The 21,974-nt window shown below is 41.2% G+C and overlaps 1 protein-coding gene across 4 annotated transcripts; it reads left to right on the top strand.

Moving 5' to 3' along the window:
* The first annotated feature begins 3,920 nt into the window (after positions 1 to 3,920).
* PRSS35 (serine protease 35) lies at positions 3,921 to 13,937 on the top strand. 4 transcript variants are annotated; one of them, XM_054023007.1, is made up of 3 exons: positions 3,921 to 4,237; positions 4,977 to 5,041; positions 10,766 to 13,937. In XM_054023007.1, exon 3 carries the CDS (start codon positions 10,785 to 10,787, stop codon positions 12,024 to 12,026), a length of 1,242 nt encoding a protein of 413 aa, XP_053878982.1. In that variant the 5' UTR covers positions 3,921 to 4,237; positions 4,977 to 5,041; positions 10,766 to 10,784; the 3' UTR covers positions 12,027 to 13,937. The 4 variants fall into 4 exon arrangements, with proteins under 4 accessions (XP_053878982.1, XP_053878981.1, XP_053878980.1 ...); XM_054023006.1 differs by having other exon boundaries at positions 3,921 to 4,457; XM_054023005.1 differs by lacking the exon at positions 4,977 to 5,041 and having other exon boundaries at positions 3,921 to 4,457.
* The last annotated feature ends 8,037 nt before the right edge of the window (positions 13,938 to 21,974 follow it).

Raw genomic sequence — 21,974 nt, 5'->3', positions numbered from 1 at the left:
CACAAAATTATGACAGGACCAAAATAAGCCAGAGGATTTAGAGCACAGTCTCATTCAAATACGTCAACATGAGTTTCCTTGCAGTGTACGGAAGTAATAGGACAAATTCTTCAGTGTCCTAGTGTTCTTTTTCTCCTACCAGCACATCCCAGGTAACAGTTTATCAAAGCCCTGTTCCACATCTGTGGACATGTTTCAGAGGGCAGTTACAAACAAGTTTCCAGACACAAAAGGCTAGCCAAGGTCTCAGCCAGGTGTCAATGGGACCAAAGGGACCATCAGCTGATTAAGTGGCCACTCTTGGGCAGGAGAGAGGATGTGGGCAAAAGATCTACATTTTGACAAAGCATCATCATTCCCGTCCACGCCCACTTTCTGTCTCCTGAACATCAGCTAATGATACTTGCACAAGAGAATGGGATATAAGAGAAGTGGGCAGATGCCCCAAATCATCTCTCCCTTGCTCTCTACTCACAACATCATCAACACCTGAAGAACAAAGGGGGTGGGGGCAGAGGAGGGAGAGAAGATCCTGACTGAAAGAGGTTCGGCCGGCAAGACAGCTGGAACATGTGGTGAGAGAGATCTTTGCTTTGCATTCACTTAGCTTGTTACATTAGGTGTCAGTTGCATTTTACCTTTTATTTCTTTGTAATCTATTCTGATTTATATGAATATATCTATTCTCATCACTTGCAGTCACTTAAAATCTATCTTTCTGTAGTTAATACATTGGTTTGGTTGCTTTATCTAAAGCAGTGTGTTTGGGAAACTCCATTTGAGATAACAGGATTTGTTCATATCATTTTCTATTAATAAATGACACACTTTATATGAGCTTGTATTATCCAGGAGGTTGCTGGGCAGTACAAGATGAACTTTTCTGGGGAAGAGTCTGTGACTAGGAGTTTGCTAGTGTTGCCCTGTAATGTAATTCATGAGTGGTTGGCTATAGCACTCCTACAGCATAGCTGGGAGTGATTTACATGTCAGAGGCCACATGTGAACAGACCAGAAGTGGTTGCTCTCACAGCAAAGCAGTGTAAAAAGCACCCAGGTTAGAGAATTGAGGAGACATAGCTGTCCATCAGTCCAGATTGTACTCTGTGCAATGTCAGAGTCCAAATGTCAGAGCCAAGAGTTGACACAGCTGGAGCCATGATCCAGGGCTAAGGGTCAGGAACCTGAAGGCAGGAGCAAGGCTAGGACATGACTAGAGCAGCATCTAGGCAGAAACAGTGCAGGAGTAATCACAAGTAGGGCTTGGAGCAAAGCAAGCCTAGCAGGGCAGAGAATCCACAGGCATATGCATAGAACAGCTGCTGAGCTTAAGAGCAAGCCACCTGACTGCCTTAGCCAATCAGGTGGTTGTGCAGGCCCTAGTTCCAGACTGTACCACCACTTTGAGCCTCCTAGGTGCTCCAGAGCCTGGTTTCACAGGGTAAGTTTGGTGAAAATCTTGCAGCACATCTGTGGTGTGGATGGTTTCCAATGGTTCACAGGATCATTCATCAGGGCCATAAACTTCCCAGTCTACTAAGTACAGGAGATTCTTTCTAAAGAGTTGTGAGTGTAGGAACTGTCAAACCAAGTACTCTTCTTGTCCCTGGACGTTGATAGCCAGGGCAGCAGAGTTGAGCAGGAAGGGAACAGGTTCTATGTGCAGGGCTTCAGGACAGAGACATGAAACAGGGTGGATACTGAGGAATATTGGTAATTGCAACTTGAATGCCACCACGTTGATCTGTTCTAGAATTGTAACTGGGCTCAGATATTGGTGGTCTAACTTAGCCAATGGGCAAGCTGACCTTAGATTCTGAATGGACAGCCAAGCCTTGACCCCTATGACAAGATCGGGGGATAGCTTGGTAGCCCTGATCAGTGTGATGCTTGTACACCTCCTTGGCAGATTCTAGCTGCTCCTTCAGTTTTAGATGTACTTGGTAGAGGTGGGCAGTGAAGTCTGCAATAGCAGGTACCAGAGATCCCATGAGGATGTCTGGGTGAAACCAAGGGTGAAATCTGTAGTTGGAGGAAAAAGGGCCTTGAGAGGTGGAGGGTGGCCTTATTATATGCAAATTCCACATGGGGATGGAGGGAAACACGGTCATCTTGGTGGTAGTTCATGATACACCAAAGATATTGCTCAAGTAGCTGGTTAAACCATGGCAAGAGGGACATGTGGTTCAGGTTGGGGGGAGGTGGTGGGGGAGGGGTAGATGTGGTTCAGGGTGGCATGAGATGAGGGAGGGGTACAGGTGGGAGAGATGATGGTGCGGAGGGTGCAGGGGAGGCTTGGGGTGGGTCGGGGGAGAGGTGATGGGGAGGAGGACATGGCGAGGGGGTGCGCTGGGGCTCAGGGTTGGGGAAGGTGATGGCGAGGGGGGTGCGGTGGGGCTCAGGGTGGGGGGAGGTGGTGAGGAAGGTGTGGTGGGGCTCAGGGGGGAGGGGATGGTGAGGAGGGGGCGTTGGGGGAGGGAGGGGATGGCGCAGGGGGACTCGTGGGGGGTGATGGTGAGGAGAGCGCGGGGAGGTGATGGCGAGGGGGGCACTGACCTGGGCTGGGCAAGCCGTTGGGTGAAGCAGCAAGCGACGCCTCCTACGTTTCCAAGGCAGGAAACGTTCCCCCCCCCCCCCCCCCGAGCCCCGCTGGCCCTGAGGCGCGAGGCGCCGCGGGAAAGCCCCTGGCAGGGGCAGCGCGAGGACAGGCCGATCCCTCCGCCAGCTGCAGCGCAGGAGCCGTGGGAGCCGGCGCGGGGCGGCGGTCTCCGGCCGCAGCTGCGACCGCGGGCAGGGGGGCGGCGCCCTTTGGCAATTCCCCAGCGTGCAGGATCGGGGAAATCTGCACCCCCTCCCGCTTCCCAGCCACAGCCCGCCCCCCAGAGAAACACCCCCACTCTGTTCCTCTTCTCCCCTGCACCCCCAGTCTGTTCCCCTTCTCCGCTGAACCCCCGCTGTCCCTGCCACCTCCACTCTGTTCCCCTTCTCCTCTGCACCCCCGCTGTCCCTGCCACCTCCACTCTGTTCCCCTTCTCCCCCGAACCCCCCCGCTCTCCCTGCCACCCCCAGTCTGTTCCCCTTCTCCCCTGCACCCCCCCGCTCTCCCTGCCACCCCCAGTCTGTTCCCCTTCTCCCCCGAACCCCCCCGCTCTCCCTGCCACCCCCAGTCTGTTCCCCTTCTCCCCTGCACCCCCCCGCTCTCCCTGCCACCCCCAGTCTGTTCCCCTTCTCCCCTGCACCCCCCGCTCTCCCTGCCACCCCCAGTCTGTTCCCCTTCTCCCCTGCACCCCCCGCTCTCCCTGCCACCCCCAGTCTGTTCCCCTTCTCCCCTGCACCCCCCCGCTCTCCCTGCCACCCCCAGTCTGTTCCCCTTCTCCCCTGCACCCCCAGTCTGTTCCCCTTCTCCCCTGAACCCCCGCTGTCCCTGCCACCTCCACTCTGTTCCCCTTCTCCCCTGAACCCCCGCTGTCCCTGCCACCTCCACTCTGTTCCCCTTCTCCTCTGCACCCCCCGCTCTCCCTGCCACCCCCAGTCTGTTCCCCTTCTCCCCTGCGCCCCCCGCTCTCCCTGCCACCCCCAGTCTGTTCCCCTTCTCCCCTGCGCCCCCCGCTCTCCCTGCCACCCCCAGTCTGTTCCCCTTCTCCCCTGCACCCCCCGCTCTCCCTGCCACCCCCAGTCTGTTCCCCTTCTCCCCTGCACCGACGCTCTCCCTGACACCCCGTCTGTTCCCCTTCTCCCCTGCGCCCCCCGCTGTCCCTGACACCCCCACAGCCCGCTCTCTAGCTTCCCTACAGAGCGGTTACTCCACAGCGTGTACCTCTGCCGCCCTCTCCCGCCTTCCCTTCCAGCCAGCTGTTCCAGCTCATCCCGCCAGCCCTTTTCCTTCCCCTCCCAGCCACAGAGACACCCGCAAGCGGTCCCAGCAGCTCACCCTCGGGCCGACCTCCCTCTCCCTCCCTCCCTCCTCCTTTCCATCCCCTCCCCCGCCTGGGAAAAACCTGGCAGCTCCCCCCAGGCCCTTCTTCAGTAGCCGCCAGGGCTCAGACTGTGCTCAGTGGCTGCTGCTCTCTCTGGGGCTGGCTGGCGGTGGCGATCTCTCGCTCACTAAATTGGGAACCAGCTAGCAAATACGGATTATTAACTAGATAAGAGTAGAGCACCTATTGCGTGTCCGCGTAGAAAGTTTTAGGAGTCGTGGATTTGGCCAGGTTTTCACGTTTCTCTCGAATGCTAACAGGTATGAAACGGTCTTTCCAAAGATGTTCCTATCTAGTGCCTTCTGAGCTAGGAATAAATTCTCAGGAGCCTGCCTGCTTTAAAAGCAAACAGGCACGCTAAAATGCGGGCTGCACCTGAGACCTCTTACTTGTACCACAGAAATGCTGAACGGACTTTTTTGTTTAAGATCTGAGAGCTGGAGTTTACGGAATAGCTGCTTGGAGCCTCAGCTGGAAAAGGTAGATACGCTGTTCACACACACACACAAATCTATTAAGGTGACGGTGTTTACACTGGACCACAAATGAGGTCCTCTCTGTTACAGCAGCATTTACAAATAGATACAATTGATGAGATGTCAATAAATAAATTTTGGCCAGTTACAGGATTTTACACTAAAAGTAGCTTTTTCTGAATAGCCTGACCTGTTTGATGAAAATATTCTTGGCTAGAGTGAACTCTGACACCGTTTTTTCCTGGTACTTTTCAAGAGTCTTGTTCCACATGGGTGGCTTAAAAACAGATAGAAAGAAAAGGCTTCCTTTGGAAGTTTTCATACTTTTGCCTTCGTACAGTCCCAGCAATGCCTATTGAGAGAGCCTTTTTTTGCGACTTTCCCCACCCTATCCCGCTTCATCTGCTCAGTTTCTATGCTACCATTCCTCACTTGTTTTGAAATTGACACTAATTTTATCCAGATTGCTTCTGGCAGTGAGGAGCTACAAAAACCTCTGCTAAGCTTTTTATTTAATTTTCAGCCTCTGGAGTCCTTTTTATAAAACGAGTTCATCAGCAAGAGAAATGGAAAAAGTAAAGGCAGCAGGTATTTAAATTTGAAAACTGATTATTTTGTTTTAGAAAGCTAGGATCTCTCTCCCCTTAAACACTAGGCTAAAAACTATTTTCTTTCTTTTAGACAACTATAGGATCGCATTTAAGGAACTATCTATTGAGATATATATGTCCATAAAAATGATTAGAAAAAAAATGTTTGAGGTAACACTGCTTCTGTTCCGGATAATGCTGGGGTAATTCATCCATCTGTCTAATTCTTCTGTCTGTGCCCAATACCCTGATATGCAGGCTCAGTACATTACAGAGAGCATGTAGTAATTGTACACAAGAGGGTATTATTGTAGAGAATTGTATAGTTACTAGACTTCAATCTGGTAAACATGCAAAGCTGATCAGTATCGATAAATAGGCAGGCTAGTTGCACTTCAATCAAAGAATTTAACAGACTGCTGAGAATAGAACAGCTCATTCCTAGGGATGGGGGGGGGGGCGGATAAAATAAACTAATTAGAAGTGAAAGCAACTGCTAACAGCAACTTTAAAAGGGAGTTTCTTGGCTTCTACAACTCTCATTTCACCGGGAAGTGAAAGATGCTTATTAATGACAGAGCGCTGATTTTAAGAGCTGTTGAAACCATCCGCCAAAACGAACAAAAGTTGCTTGACAAACATGCTTTCTTTCTCTTATCCTTGAAAAGTAAGGGAAGAAAATAGTGGGCGTAGTACTGTCTGGAAAGAAATGGTATCTGTCGATAAAGTGCGCGGCAAGCTTTGGGAGCTATACAAAGTAAAAATAACATGTTTGTTAAAGTGGAAAATTGAGCTGTTTCTCTAGCTTAGTTTAGCACTCACCGTTCACCAATACTTGTATGCATTTGTGGCTCGCTGGAGAGAAACATTCGGGACAGTGAGAGGCATACTTGGGGTTGGGGGAAGATATACAAGAGCATTTCATTCTCTAGTGGAATAGGTGGTGTTATCACAAAACAACCATGCTGGGAAAACTAAGCCGGAATGAACTAGCGATGGTATGGGTCAGAACTGAGGTGTGTTGTGAAAGCACTTGCCAGAGCAGTGGCTTCAGGCAATCTTATCAACTGTCATTTTCTCAAGACAGTTCATATGGTAAATGTATCTTTTCCACCTGAAAGAGGTGTATGACAGACTATTCGTACAATGGGCACGGCTCTTTACAGAAAACTGAAAAACGACAGATTCCTACATCAGAATTTACAGCCTAAACTAAAATTTAATGTATAGTTCAGTCTAGGAATAAATTGCGGATAAGTATCCTTAATAAAAACTGTTTTATAATGCATATTATACTGCTTGAAAGATAAAATATTTAGAAAGAGTGCGTTTAAAGCGCATGTAAGAGAATTGATCTAATTCTGCCATCTAGTGGCTACATATATATACACAGACATAACAAGGAGTCCGGTGGCACCTTAAAGACAAACCGATTTATTTGGACATAAGCTTTCGTGGGTAAAAAAAAGTGTGTTTTACCCACGAAAGCTTATGCCCAAATAAATCGGTTAGTCTTTAAGGTGCCACCGGACTCCTTGTTGTTTTTGTGGATACAGACCTACACAGTTAGCGCCTGATGCTTAAATGTGTATGTCTGTATATTAAGTAATAAGGAAAGTCAAAATTAAGGCTGAAACCATCATTAATTAATTTTTGCAGCTGAAGTAAGTTTAGTTTGTGATTTCAGAACCCTGCCTTGTGCTTTGATACATATTTTGTAAAATTAGTTTCTATACTTGTGCACTATATCCATACCTAAATTTACAATATCTCAGAATAGGTCTGTTTTTTCTTAAATCAGAATGGGAGGTCAGATATGTAAACTAATGCACTCATCAAGCATATCAGTACACGTTTAGGATGAAGTGGCAGACAGAATTCAGGATGGAGATTTACTGTTATGTCTTAGCTCATTGCTAGAGTAATGGTTTCTTCTCTGGAGTAGCAGGTGCTGTTACCCCTAAACATTTTCATCTTGAGATTTTCACATGCTATCTATGGTTATGGTGATAGATAGTTGCCAAAAAAAACTGAGTTTTCTTCCTGAACTGTTCATTCCAGTTTTTTTCCCCTTGCAAAATTGGGTGGAAAAAGACGCACCCCTATACAGGATAAAGTAGCAACTCCTCACTTTGAGGTCTAAAAATTGCATAAATCTGTTTTTGAGATACTAGAGCCCTAGTCCTTGTGCAAACCCCTCCAATGCTAAATACCTTTTCAACAACCCCAGGACACAGACTGTACTAAACAGACATTGTAGGGAAAAACCCTGCCAGGAACTAGAGCTTCATTTTTCTTCTCTTCCCTCCTATTAGCAAGTGAATTACAACCAAGCATGAATTACTGGGAAATCTGGGACAGATCCGCAAATCTGCTTGTGGGTGTTTGAATTGTATGAAGTGTGAGATATGTTATTGGAGCTTCTTGCTGAAGGGGGACCAGAGTAGAACCAGAGTGTAGAGTTTGGGAGAGTTAGCTATGTGGGATGGAAAAGTATTTGGGATGTTGGGAGTTTGAAATGGGGAAAGCTGGAGAGGCTTGTAAGTGCAGCTGAAGGTGATCAAGCTGAGAGCCCTCCGCACTGTGCTGGGGGGTTTGATAAATGGGAGGAGAAGCTGGAATTTTTCACAAGGGACCAAATCTCCCCTCTCCCTTTCATTGTGTTTCCTACTTTAAAACAGGGTAGTGTTTAAGATCTCTCAGTTTACTAATTTTAAACATGTGTAGCAATAAAAGAAAACATTGTCTAGAACACCAAGTTTGCTCTGATAGGGCAATTCTATGTTTGTAATGCTTTCTAGGTATAGGCTTCTTCTAACTCTCTTAAAGTACATCATTTCTATCTCATAGCAAACAAAAAATGGTTCATTATAAATGACAAAATCCTCGACTTCTAAAGTCTGCCCTTAGAGTGAATAAGCATTCTATTCTAGTCTTTCAAACAGGAGGAGCTGATGTGGTCTTTGTGGTTCTGTTAGAAATGATTACAGGGAGCTACATCACCCCACCCATTTTATTATAGGAAGCCTCTATAGAGACAGAAGTTAGTTATAGCTCCAGCTGGGACAACATCAACCATCTTACTGGAAAGACTTCAGCAGTGGTATGCCCAAGTCTCTCTGCATGAAACTAGCATTAGTGAACATTCCTAAATATTTATGACACTTAGCTGTAGGAAAACATCATGTATGTGGACTCTGAATTGTGAGCCAGTCATTAGGCTCCAAGTGAAGAGGAATTCTAGGAAGAATGTGTCTTGCATATTGACAGGTTTCACAAGTTCAACAAAACAACGTGCTTTCTTAGCACCTCACTACTTGTTAAACAGTTATTTTTAGGACATTAAAACAGTTTTTTTCACATTAATATCAGTAATATTTATCCTTTCCGACATTTAAAGTTTTTTTGTGTACTTTAAAGCAGAATCTGTCCTACTTTAAAGTTCATATTCTTATACCCTTATGTTAGTTGCCTTCATGCCCACTAACTCCCTTTACCTCAGACTTAGTGGTCCAAATTTAGAAGATCTGTAAGGACAATAAATTGGTAAGTGGGCATGAATCGAAGGGCAGGTCTGCACTGATGCAGCTGCGCCACTGTAGCCCATCTTGTGAAGACGCTCTATGCCAATGGAAGAGCATTTCCCCATCGACATAATTACTCCACCTTCACGAGAGGTGGAAGCTATGTCAGCAGGAGAGCATCTCCCGCCGACATAGCACTGGTGTGGACAGCGCTTAGGTCACTGTAACTTGCGGTAGTGTAGTTCTGCCCTAAGTAAGTTAATTAAGAATCAAAGTTAGTGTACCACACAAGTTTAGGATCTTAGAAAATGTTGTAAATTACACAGACGACCATAGACTCATCTCTGAATGTGGTAGAAGTAATAAACTCCACTGCTAGACATGGTGCTCACAGTTGAATAAAGGATGGTGAGTGCTAATTGTTCTAGCTAAGATCTTAGTCTGATAACTAGTACAACAAGTTGTCCAAAAATTATAGGACTCATTGGTTCATGTTGTGCTTTTTAAAGCAAAGCTATCACTTTTTGAATTTTATTCACAAGGTACTGTTTTGCACCTTATCACTTTATCTAACCTTATTCATTGTTTTATTGCCTTTAATTTTCACTATAACAAAGGATTCAGATTTTGCTAAACTATATATAATTTGCTAAACTATATTATATGTAATGTAAAACAGACATTTTATCAAGCAACAGAGGGTCCTAGGGCACCTTTAAGACTAACAGAAGTATTGGGAGCATAAGCTTTCATGGGTAAGAACCTCACTTCTTCAGATGCAAGTCAAGGTTTTATCAAGGTTTACACTGTAACTACAGTAAACCAAAGAGCATAACTATACACATGCTTAAATTGCTTAACTTAAGGTTTAATTATAGGCAGTGCCCTTTCTACAGGTGCTTGAGGTTTCAATATTACCCAACTGTACAAAGGGTACATGAATAAGCTCAAATCTCCAAATGGCAACAGCCAATATCTGGTTAATATTTTAAGCATCAAGTCCATCTACGGAGTTAGAATGGACTTGCAATTAAGGTACCGGGCTGGGATTCGGAGGTGCTTAGTGCCACTCTTGGCTATGCTACAGACTTCCTGTGTGACCTTGGGCAAGTCACTTAGTATTTCTGTGCCTTAGTTCCCTATCTGTAAAACAAGAATAATGCTTAATTTGTGTTCCTTGTCTATTTAAATGTAAGCTCTTGTGTATGAGCAGCACCTGGTACAATGGGTCTCGCATCTTAGCTGGAGCCTCCAGGCACCACTGTAATATGTATGAACAGTTTTGTGAGAGATCTGAAAGGGAAATAACTTTGGGGGCCCATCTAGCTCCTCCGCCACCTATGACTGTGTCCTCCCTGCTCTATGAATCCCTGAAACCTCTCCCCCAAATTAGCCATTTTCTACTTTCTTGTGACTTACCCTTTGTGTATGAAACTTTGTGGCTCTTGGGTCCCTCTGACATAGACTAGAAAGCCAGGGGATGGAGCAGAAGCAAATCCTTCCAAGCAAGAGCACAAGCAGGCAATCTGAGGAATGAATGTGTCTCACTGTAACAGGTACCAGAAACAGACAGAATTGGGGATGGCCATCTGTCTTTCTGGTTGGATGCATGGTATGTGGCTGCATAGGTTCCTTAGGCCAAAGGCTGCTACTGTTGGATATGATACAATAAAGAACAATTTCATTTGGAGAAAGTACTAATTTGAATCAAGCTATTACTTTTATGCAGCCTTTTAAAATAACATTTTGCACACATTGGTCTGCATTTATTGCATATTATCTTCAGAATTTTTGCAGTCATGATTGTTTTCAGCCACAAGCACAAGAACAAAATTAGACAAGGCACTACACTACAAAGCCTGATGTTGATGGATTTGAAATGTATCAGTACCATACATGTTATTAAAGTAGAATATCAAGGAAATGGGGCTAGTTTCTTAAAATATTTCTTGAGGGTTATGATTTATATCTAGGTGTAATTTATTATTTAATGAATAACAGAAGTAGAATTATAAAGATCAAAATGTGGGGAAATGAATGAAGATTCAATGAGTTCCTGTTTCTTTTGTAACGTGGATGCTAATATTCTACCACACTGATTTTGATGGTAATATTGTATAGTGCTGTAGTCATACAATATAATCAGATAAATTTAATTTTTAAAATATCAATTTGAGTCTCTATTCTCCCTTTTTCAGAGCAACACACATTAACACAATGGGACATATATTGCTGTTATTGATGCTTTCCATTCCCATATTATGTCTGACTGATGGAGCCGAAACAGAACAAGATTTCACCTGGCACTTGAAGAAGGTACCCCAGATTGTGAGCGAACGGACTTTCTCCCTTGACAGCCCTAAATTTGAGGCAAAAGCCAAATTAGAACTGAGTAATGTGTGTGGAATTGAATGCCAAAGGAGACTCCCAGGGCCAAGCTTGTCTGACCTGAAGGAGTTTCTGTCCTATGAGACTGTTTTTGAGAATGGCACACGGACCCTGACTCACGTGAATGTTCTAGGGCTAGCAGTTGGCGCAGCCAAGAACACCACCACAAGAACATCCTCAAGAAGAAAGAGGCAGATATATGGCACAGACAGCAGATTCAGCATCTCTGACAAGCGGTTCATGACCAACTTCCCTTTTAGCACAGCTGTGAAGATTTCCACAGGCTGCAGTGGCATTCTTATTTCTCCCAAGCACGTTCTAACAGCCGCTCACTGTATTCATAATGGCAAGGATTACATCAAGGGCAGCAAAAAGCTGAGGGTGGGATTGCTGAAGATGAGATCTAGAGGTGAGGGCAAGAAACGCAGAGGTGCTCAAAGGGGTAAGAGAGATGTTTCTGTGGCAAGAGATCACAGTGAGCGTACCTCAGAATTGAAGCAGAGATCCAAAGGTCGTGGCAGAAAACAAAAGGCAACAGGGAGGAGTCAGAAAACCTCTGATAGTAAACCTTCCTTCCAGTGGACCAGAGTAAAGAGTACCCAGATCCCAAAAGGCTGGTTTGAAGGCGTAACTGGGGATGTTTCCCTGGATTATGATTATGCTGTTCTTGAGCTCAAGCGCCCTCACAAAAAGAAATATATGGAGCTAGGAATCAGCCCAACAATCAGAAAGATGCCTGGTAGCATGATCCACTTCTCAGGTTTTGATGATGATCGATCTGGACAGTTGGTCTATCGATTTTGTAGCGTGTCTGATGAATCCAGTGATCTCTTCTACCAGTACTGTGATGCTGAGCCTGGGTCTATTGGCTCTGGAGTCTATCTCCGCCTTAAAGAGCCAAACAAGAAGAAATGGAAACGCAAGATCATTGCTATTTATTCAGGTCATCAGTGGGTGGATGTCAATGGTGTGCAGCAAGATTATAATGTAGCAGTACGAATTACTCCTCTCAAGTATGCCCAGATTTGTTTCTGGATACATGGGAATGATGAGAATTGTACACAAGGCTGATAAAAGCTAAAATTAGATCATCTAGCACCTACAATAAAGTAAAAACTTGCCCTAATAGTTATTGGAAGAGCATCAGGAATTATTTGAACTTGAAGCCTGCAAATATTTTGATGTATTGAGTATGGCTACTCTTAGAGGGTTAGAATTTTCAAATTAGTTTTTTACTTATATAATAATCAACACATGACATGCACTTATAATCCAAAACTATATTTATGTTTAAAATTCTGATAAATTTGAATTGTTCTCATTAGAAAAATTGTGACTTCACTTGTTTAATTTTTTTAAAGGGAAGTATTGAAACTTCTCAAACTGATACTATTAAACAATGTTGTTTTTTTTTTAAAAAATACATTTGTCTTGATTTTCTCAGGGTTCTGCTCCAACAAGCATCTTCTAGTATACAAGTTGCACATCTCTTATATAATAGCACATTCAGAGTGATACAAATTGTGAAACATTGGGGTAAGACCAAACTAATTAAGGTTAGTTTACTCTAAAGAGAGTATGTGCACTCTGAGGGCACGTCTACCCTTACCGTGGATCAATGCTGCAGTGATTGATCCACCAGGGGTTGATTTAGTGGGTCTAGTGAAGGCCCGCTAAATCGACCACAGATTGCTCTCTCATCGATGATGGCACTCCACCGGGACAAGAAGCATAAGGTAAGTCGATGGGAGAAACTCTTCCTTGGACCCAGTGTGGTGTAGACACCACAGTAAGTTGACCTAAGCTACGTTGACTCCAGCTGTGTTATTCACATAGCTGGAGTTGCGTAACTTAGGTCTACTTAACCCTGTAGTGCAGACCTGCCCTGAGAGGCGACTATCTAGTTCATACTGGCTAGCTTGGAAATTTTTTTTGCATACCTTACAAACTTTTCCATGGAAATTCTAAATTGCTGTAGCTGATGAGTCCTAAAAACAATGATTTTCATTTCATTGCATGCTAAAATAGCAAAGAATCTAATGAATGTAGCAGTTCTGTTTGAAATAAGGAAGAACCATATGAGTTTAATTTAATGCCCTTAAGTCTAGTTTGAGAAGGTATGCAAAGCTGGGGAATCTTAAACATGTGCATTTTAATATTTGGAGACAAGTAGGTTTAATGTATAATAAAATATTCAACCTTTCTGCTAGGTGAAGTATTCTGTAGTGGTCGTTGCCAGGAACTGGCTATTTGACAACAGTTTAAAGCTTCAATAAATAAATAAATAAATTTGGGTGCTAAACATTTAACAGCTTTTGTAACTACTTTTATAAGAGCTCAGCTGTCATAGACAGGCTACAGTCTATCCAGAGCCGACGAGAGTGGGGGAAACCGGTACAAATTACCAGGGCCTGGCGGTCCAGAAGGGGGCTCGGCCTCTCCCCCTCTCGTCGGCCCAGTTTAGCCGGTGCACCCTTGCTAGGGGGCCCGAAAAAATTTTTTCACTGGGGCCCAAACCCACTCTTGGTGGCCTTGAGTCTATCAGACTGGGAATTGGAAAGCAATGTTCTTTTTCATACAATTCTAGAAGCGGGATAGTTCTAATCCCATCATATTCAGACCTCATCAACATGAGTTACAGGGAGAGAAAATAATCCTCCCATGCTAAATCATATTATGCCACCTAATGAAATGGTAGGTGAGCTATCCTGTAAATGCAATAGATACCTTATTAGGTAGCAATAATGCTATTCAGATAATTTGGCTCTTTTCTGCTACTGAACCACACAATTAATACAGAGGGTATTTCTATAAAGTGAGCCTGATTGTTTAACATTTGTACACAAGCATCACTAATTTTTTTGTTATCAGTTGTGCTCAATTGCTTCACATATAATCTAATCTTGTGCATTTCAAAGTCTTAGTTTAACAAACAAAACTGTCAGGATGTTAATTTAATCTAATAATGTAAAATTTAAATGCATATTTCAGGCTATATGCATTTGTTTATTACTGTTAAAGTTATTCAATATTTCAGTATTTAATTTGCTTTGATGATTAGTTTGCATCAACCAAAATTTATTTTCTTTACCAGTCTAGAAGAAAATAAACAAGATATTTTTGCTTGCTCTATCTTTAAAATTACATGTAATGCTGCACATTTATACTTGATATGTTTTGATGAAGTAGGTTTTTTAAATCATCTTGTATATAATTGAAAACACAAAATCTGGTACTTTTGATTTGCAGGTGACTACCATTGTATTTCCAAAGCATGAACATTTGAGGTTTATTAGATTAGATTATGGCATAGATAGTACATTTATAAAGTTTGTGGATGATACAAAGCTGGGAGGGGTTGCAAGTAGGATAGGATTAAAATTCAAAATGATCTGGACAAACTGGAGAAATGGTCTGAAGTAAATAGGAGGAAATTCAATAAGGACAAACACAAAGTACTCCACTTAGGAAGGAACAATCAGTTGCACACATACAAAATGGAAATGACTGTCTAAGAAGGAGTACGGCAGAAAGGGATCTCTGGGTTATAGTGGATCACAAGCTAAAGATGAGTCAAAAGTATAACACTGGGCAAAAAAAAGCAAACAGCATTCTGGGACGTATCAGCAGGAGTGTTGTAAGCAAGACACGAGAAGTAATTCTTCTGCTCTACTTCACACTGATGTGGCCTCAACTGGAGTATTGTGTCCAGTTCTGGGTGCCACATTTCAGGAAAGATATGTACAAACTGGAGAAAGTCCAGAGGAGAACAACAAATGATTAAATATCTAGAAAACATGACCTATGAGGAAAGATTGAAAAAAATGGGTTTGTTTAGTCTGGAAAAGAGAAATGAGGCAAGACATAACAGTTTTCAAGTACATAAAAGATTGTTACAAAGAGAAGGATGAAAAATTGTTTTCGTTAACTTCTGAGGATAGGACAAGAAGCAAAGGGCTTAAATTGAAGCAAGGAAGGTTAGGTTGGACATTAGGAAAAGCTTCCTAACTGTCAGGATAGTTAAGCACTGGAACAAATAGAAATTCAATAACCTTCCTAGGCTATCACTGGAGGTTTTTAAGAACAGGTTAGATGCTTGTCAGGAATGGTCTGGTTATTACTTAGTCCTGCCTTGAGTGCAGGGGACTGGATTAGATGACCTGTTGAGGTCTCTTCCAGTCTAGCATTTTTATGATTCCATGTACAGTACCATTGCCTATTATTAATAGGTAAAAGTAGATGCTCAGAGGAAAATATGGAAATTCATCAAAACCATCTTAATATGTTCACTTTTTGGCTTGGTGTAAGCAGGTATAATTTCACTGAAGTCAGAGTTAAATTAAATGTAGAGTTGAATGTAGTCCATGATATTCCATGGCACTCAAGTCAAAAAGTAAAAGAGGATATATCCCAATACCATAAAACATTCAAAATGGTCACTGCATGTGAGAGAATGAAGTGCTTTACCTAAGCAGTGTTGTTGCTCACTCTGGCATTTCTTAAATATTTCACAAGTCAATTGATTTTCACACACTGATGTGCACAATCCCAAAAGGTCAATGCAGTATCCACAGCAATTGCCACTCTATGATGGCAAATGAAATAAGTAGTCCTTGTAATAATTTAAAAATTCTTAAATCAAAATTGATGCCTGGTAATATATAGTCCCAAATTCAGATCTGCTCCAAGTAGTTGCAACAGATCTGAATTTGACTTTGACCATAGTTCTCAAGACTCAAACTGGGGCAGAGCACTTGCCCTAATTCTCCAAATGGTTTTTCTCCCTCTGAAGAATTTGAATACACGCAGCTTATATTTACCTAATACTAACACTTTTCCTTAAGGGGTTTTCTGATCTGCCCTATTGGTCCCATTTCTTAATATTGTACCTGGCTTTACAAAAAGAGCTATTCTCAGACTTTTTTTTGGCAAGGGACTACTGGCAAAGATGAACCAATAACTTCTTGACATAAAGATAAGCCTTGTCAGCCAAACATCTAACAAACTAATACCTCAATTCTGCAAAGATTTATGCATTTGCTTAACATTATGCTCCATGAGAAGTCCCAGGGATAATTAAGTATGTGAAGTACAGCACATGCAAAGTCTTTTTAGGATTGGGATCCAAGTCTATACCAGCTTAGTAAAAGAAAAACAAAGTTAGCAAAATTATTAGGTATATAGCACTGTAAACGTATATGGTGCTTTAAAAACACAGAGTCCTTGACCCAAGGAGTTTATAAACTAAGGTTTACATTTTGCACTGATTTACATCCCATGAATGGGGTATAAATCAAAGCAGAATATGGCCCTAAGTCAGACAAATTTATTATACAGGAAAAAAACAGAATGAAGACATTGTTGGGGAGAAGATAAGTAGTTTTTTTTTTTTGTTGTTGTTCTTACTCTGCTTTTGATAAGAAATCAATATTGAACATTTAACGGAGGCACATATATACAACATTATAACAGGAAAAGAGAGAGTTTGGTTTTGCAGAAGGAATTGAGGGAGGAGTTGGAAGACACTTGATGCATGGGGATTAGATATTTTTTCCAAGCAAAAAGACTGGCATGAAAGCGAATAAATGAAATGGTTAGGAGAGAGTATGAAGAGAAGCATAAGAGTAAGAGGCCCAGTAGAAAGCACGTGAAAGTGAAAGATTATGATCTATTACATAAAATTCTGCATAACCACAAACAACCTTAGTTTTACTATTAAATAATTTAGTCTGTTCCTACCAATCAGGTGCAGGTGTTTCCAAATTCTGGAAGCAAGCAAGGGAACACTAAGAGACACTCTAAACACCAATGTCCAGACTTCACTCATGAGCAGTCTCACTGAAGTCAACAGGACTACTCATGTAAGACTACTCATGTGTAAGTAAGTATTATGTGGTCAGGTGCCATAGTAAGCAACAAGTCCAAGCTCTAGCTGAAAGTTTGGGGAATAAGAACCCTTCAGTCAATGTTGGTTCTTAGAGTGCAATAAATGTCTCTGGTTTGGTAGTAGCTCAACATGATTATGTTGGGGTTCCCAGCAAGGCCTGGTCTTTATCAAAGAAAGAACCTTAAGTTTTAAAATGTCTCTGCGATTTATTGCCTTAATCACAGCCAATCAAAATTTTCAAATACTTTTGATTTTTTTTGGCATATTTGCTGAAGTGTAATTGGGTACTTTAATTTAAAATTTATTTTAAAAATACAGCATATCACTGATTTAATATGTCTATTAAAAGCATTTTTATCCAGAAATGCCAGGATTGAAAGCTGTCTGAAACAATTAAATGTAAAGGCTGTTGCTCAAGTGAAAGCCTGAAATTGCTCAATAAGCTCTAAGGATGTGGAAGAAAATCTGTGTGCCCTCTGAGTTATTTTTTATTTTCCACAACTGTGTTCTCCCAATGCTAAATGATGTTTGATTAAAAACAAAAAGAATCACTAACCTTGTGCTGTCGCTTTTCATCTTTTTGTCTTCTGCAAAATGCAAACTTGATTGAGGAGTCATTTACATTTTCTAAAGAATGGGAGCAAGTATCTCTAGACAAACTGTAGTGCATACGTATCTATCTAGTTATATCTGTTGGTGAGCGAGAAACTTTTGAGCTTATAGAGGGCTCTTCTTCAGGTCTGAGAAGTGTACTCAGAATGTCACAGCTGCATGATTGCAGGTACCCAGATTCCTGGTGAGATTCCTCCAAGCCCAGCGCTTTTCTTAGTATGCCTAACAAGGAACTTCTGCTCTGTTAGGACATTTGGTAAGGTAAAGGTTGATAAACAACAAAAATACACAGTATATAATTTAACTCAAGAAGATATGATTTCTCCCTTTCTTTGCCTGTTTCCTTACATTCTTTAGCCTTTCCTTAAAACAATTAACTTATCAAGTAACTTTTTTGACAGGACAATATGTTACTTTGTTATGGAGATACAAGAGATGATCTAATAAGTCTCTTCCATCTGTCATAGATGGTGACAAAAAAAAAATCAGATGGGAGCATTTATTTATCATCCAGTGTGGGATTTACTATGTAGTACGAGGAGAAAGTGGTATCTCGCTCATCAAAATGGTTTGTTATTTCAACAGACATGTATACAGCAAGACCAAAAAAACTTGGTCTTTTTAGTTGATTAAATTATGAAAGATCTTTTGAAAAACATATCTATATAGACTATGTAGAGTTTATATCCATGTTTGATTCTATTCTATAGAGATTCTTGTACCACCCGTATCATTGAATATCTGAGCACCTTCCAGTAGCGCAGTAAACTACATGGCTAACATCTGTCACGTGCAGTTTGTTCTTTCTTCCCTCTTCTCCCCAGAGAGTTGATGATGTGTGGTGCTATTAAGTTTTTATTGCCACAAGTTTGGGACAACTCTAATATTTATGAATGGTGGACAATATGTAGATGCTCTCAAAAACATAGTATGCCACTTAACACACATTTTGTTTATACCATCTGTTTAGCCTATGTTTTCTTTTAGTTTTCTTATATTTTCTCTCTCCATAGTATATTAGTTTTTATGAAAACAAAGTTGTCATAAGTATGGGTGGAGCTTATATTAAGTCATTTGAAATACAGTGGCCTGAAATTTAGACTGTTTTTAAAAACATTGGAGTTCTATTAGGACTATGAGCAAATGTTATAAATACTGAGCCAAATTCTCATCTCATTTACAAGGGTGAAACTGAGAGGAATTTGTCCCACTACATACATATTCACACATTTATGTTATAAGGGACCAGGCATTTGAGGCATATACCTGTAAATAGGTTTTTAAAAATAAAAATTAAAAGGAAAAATCTTTAGAACATCAATAGTCAATAGAAAAAGAGGCAGTTTAAAAAACATTCAACATTAAGGGACCAGTTTTGCAATCATTGCTTAGGTAAAACTCCCAAGGCCTATTTAAAGGGCCACCACAAAGCCATATGTGATACTTAGGCCTTATGATGATGCTCTGTCCATGGGCGAATTTAACCCTCAATGATTAAATGAATGTATTCTCTAAGTGAACTAAAAGGAGACGCCCAATATAAATGAGTATTCAGATGAAAGGCCCTATCTTGTAAAGTTCTGAGCACCCTGAACTCCTTGGGAAACTGGCGGAAGTTGTGGGTAATCAGTTCACAACATCAACAGACCCTTACGTTTTTCACAAGCTATATAATACAGAAGTTTCCAGTTTCTTACCAATTAATTTTATAAATTTATCTTAACAGCCTCAGATGTTTACTATAGAATGATGACTTTTTAAAGAATGCTTTGGGTGGAATAACAGTATTACTAGACATTTTAAAAATATCATTACTTGCTTTGTACCAATAAAATAAAAAATATATGTGTAAAAGTAAAAATGTTAACAACTTTTTGTAAGTATGCAGCCACTGGTGCTATATATATACCTGCATGTGCCTTTGTATTGTAATGATCATAATTTCTTTTTAGCAGCTTTTAAGAAAAACCTCCAGTTTTAGTTTTGCTAGCTAAACACCTCAAGTTGTTGTTCTTGTATCCCTATATATTAGACTCTATGGGTGACAGTTTAACTACATTTTATGTCAAATGCCTCTGTCTGTAGTTTATATTATTTAAATCTTTGCTCCATCAGTTGTTTATTAGAGAAAGATGCATTTCCAAGCCCTCATGCCAGATGATCTCTAGAGCTAAGTAGCTGGCAACCCAAATATTCTTCAAAAATAATGTCTAAAATGTTTGTGAGCTGCATAATATACCTTTTAAGATACCATTGGACAGTGTTCTACAAACTTTCACTGTAAATGTGGCCCACTGATTTACAGTGTTTGTTACTTTATCGGAAGCAACCACATAAATAAAAATAAAAAAGAAAACATAGCTCAAATACAGCCTTCATCTAATGACTGGTAAAAATTTGGGATATTAGATCTTGAAAATGCATTCAATTATTCTGCCAAAACAGACCACACAGCTTGGGTCTGCAAATCCTTTCATTTTAGTAATGTATTATAATATTTATACCCAGCAATATTGCTTCATTATGGTGAAGAATTTATTCCAGAATATTAACTTAAAAAATCAATATGCTTTTGGATGAAATTAAAGAAATTAAGTTTTACTGTATACTGTTCTCTCCTGTGTTTATAAATATTTGAAATGTATGTTTGGATGCCATAGTATTTGTGCAGAATAGTCATAATGATGTTTTGAGTTCACGATGCCAATGTATGTTTTCACGATGCCAATATATTTTTTCTGAGTTAATTAATTTGCTTTTTGCATAAACTATATTAATGCTGTAGTCAAGTGTGCAGTTCTTAATTTTTCATAATAAACTAATTAACTGCATCAAAAAGTGGCAAGGAGTAAACAAAATACTGTATATCCAAGTATAGACAGGAGAACAATCCTATTATGTTTTAAAATTTTTAACTATTACAGTATGAAATCTTATTAGCTTAGTAATTTAATTCAGAAGATGAGGCCCAGAAATAGTTGATATTGTTACTTAAAGCATAGCTAGAAGTATTAGTCTGGAGAGATCCTAGACTAAGAGCAGTGATCTCCTTATTCCTTATTCATCTACTAGTTATGCTGCCCAATGTTTATTTCCCAGGCAGTGAGTAACAATTAAAGTTTAACTGGTGAAAATGGGTAGTTCTCTCCTCCTTCCTGATCTCTGCCAGTGTTTTAGTTTTGGCACTAGGAAATAGGGGTTCAAGGGTTGCCAAATAGCGCTGATAAGCCACTTTTACATAGGTAAGGAATAGCAATTAAAGAAGTCTCCAATGACCTTAAAATGCCAGAAGGGGATGGACTGCAAACAAGCCAAACCAATTTGGTTTTTTTGGAGTCTTTTAATCTTTGTCAGTTCTGTGGAAAGCCCTTGCCAGGATATAAATAGAGTCTAATCCACACCTGGAGGATGGATTAGGTGTAAAGAGGGTGTGTGCGGAACAAGTAGACTAGCTTCATCAATATGTAGAAACGATTACAGTAGACTTCTGTAATGAGCATTTGGATTAAAGCCGTGGAAGTTTACAGCAGGTATCCTCATTCACACTGATAGCAAGGGAGCGATTTGCCCTCTCCTGCTTTCAGTTGAATAGATTGTACTGGTGAGGTCATTATGGACAACTTTTTATTGTGTTTTATTTAAATTATAGGTATTTATTATACTTTATTGGTTGTAAAATTATAATAATAATAAAGCTACAATAGTTGACCCCTTACATTGGTGGTGATGTTATTAATGAGCTTTGTTGCCAGATTCACTGAAAAAAATGGTTGGATGACTCAAGTGATTGGGTTTTTCACTGCTAGGTCACTGGTACATTTCCAGACCAATTAGTAATAACCAAAACGACTTTTTTGACAGCTATGCAGTAATCTATGTAAAATTAGTTTGATTTCAGTCAGTTCATAGTAGGCAGTTTCCACAGACAAAAATGAATGACAGCTGGCATTAATTGACTTTTATTACTTTAAATTGCAGGAGATGTAGCCCTGAGGCAGCAGAGGTAACTTTCACGTTGGTCCTCAAGCTACTAGTGTTTGTTATCTTGAAAAATTTATGAATGACTGCCCTGAACCTTTAAGCAGGGGATGTTTGGCTGGCCTGGCTTGGCCAAGTGAAGAGAACAGTGCTTTATGGAGGGAGAGGGAAGAGATGAAAATTGCTGCAAAAGGGGCAGTGTGGTCACTGACATCCCCTAGGAATGTAGGGTTTGAAAAGGGACAGCACAGTGCCTTGAGCCTTCCTTTTTACACAGATCAATGCTTGATCAGACTTGCTTCAGCACAGGGTCTGGCAGGGAGCTGTGAGCCCCTCCAGGGTGGACAAGGCAAGGAGGTATGTGAACAGGGAGGTGGCCAAATTCCTTCGGACCACAGAAGGGGCAGTAATTTCACATCCTGGCATAGTATATGGGGCAGCAGAGTCATTTTGGGAGGATGGGGTTCACCTGTCCGACTTAGGTGCTGCATGATATAAAAGAGAGCATTAGGAGATGTCTGGGAACCAGACTGGGTGTGGAG

This window comes from Malaclemys terrapin, chromosome 3, assembly GCF_027887155.1.
Source record: "Malaclemys terrapin pileata isolate rMalTer1 chromosome 3, rMalTer1.hap1, whole genome shotgun sequence".
Lineage (NCBI taxonomy): Eukaryota > Metazoa > Chordata > Testudines > Emydidae > Malaclemys > Malaclemys terrapin.
This window is presented reverse-complemented; position numbering and strand designations above follow the sequence as displayed.

Coding starts and splice junctions, on each gene's coding strand:
- PRSS35 (XM_054023007.1), top strand. CDS start 10,785: ATGGGACATATATTGCTGTTATTGATGCTTTCCATTCCCATATTATGT.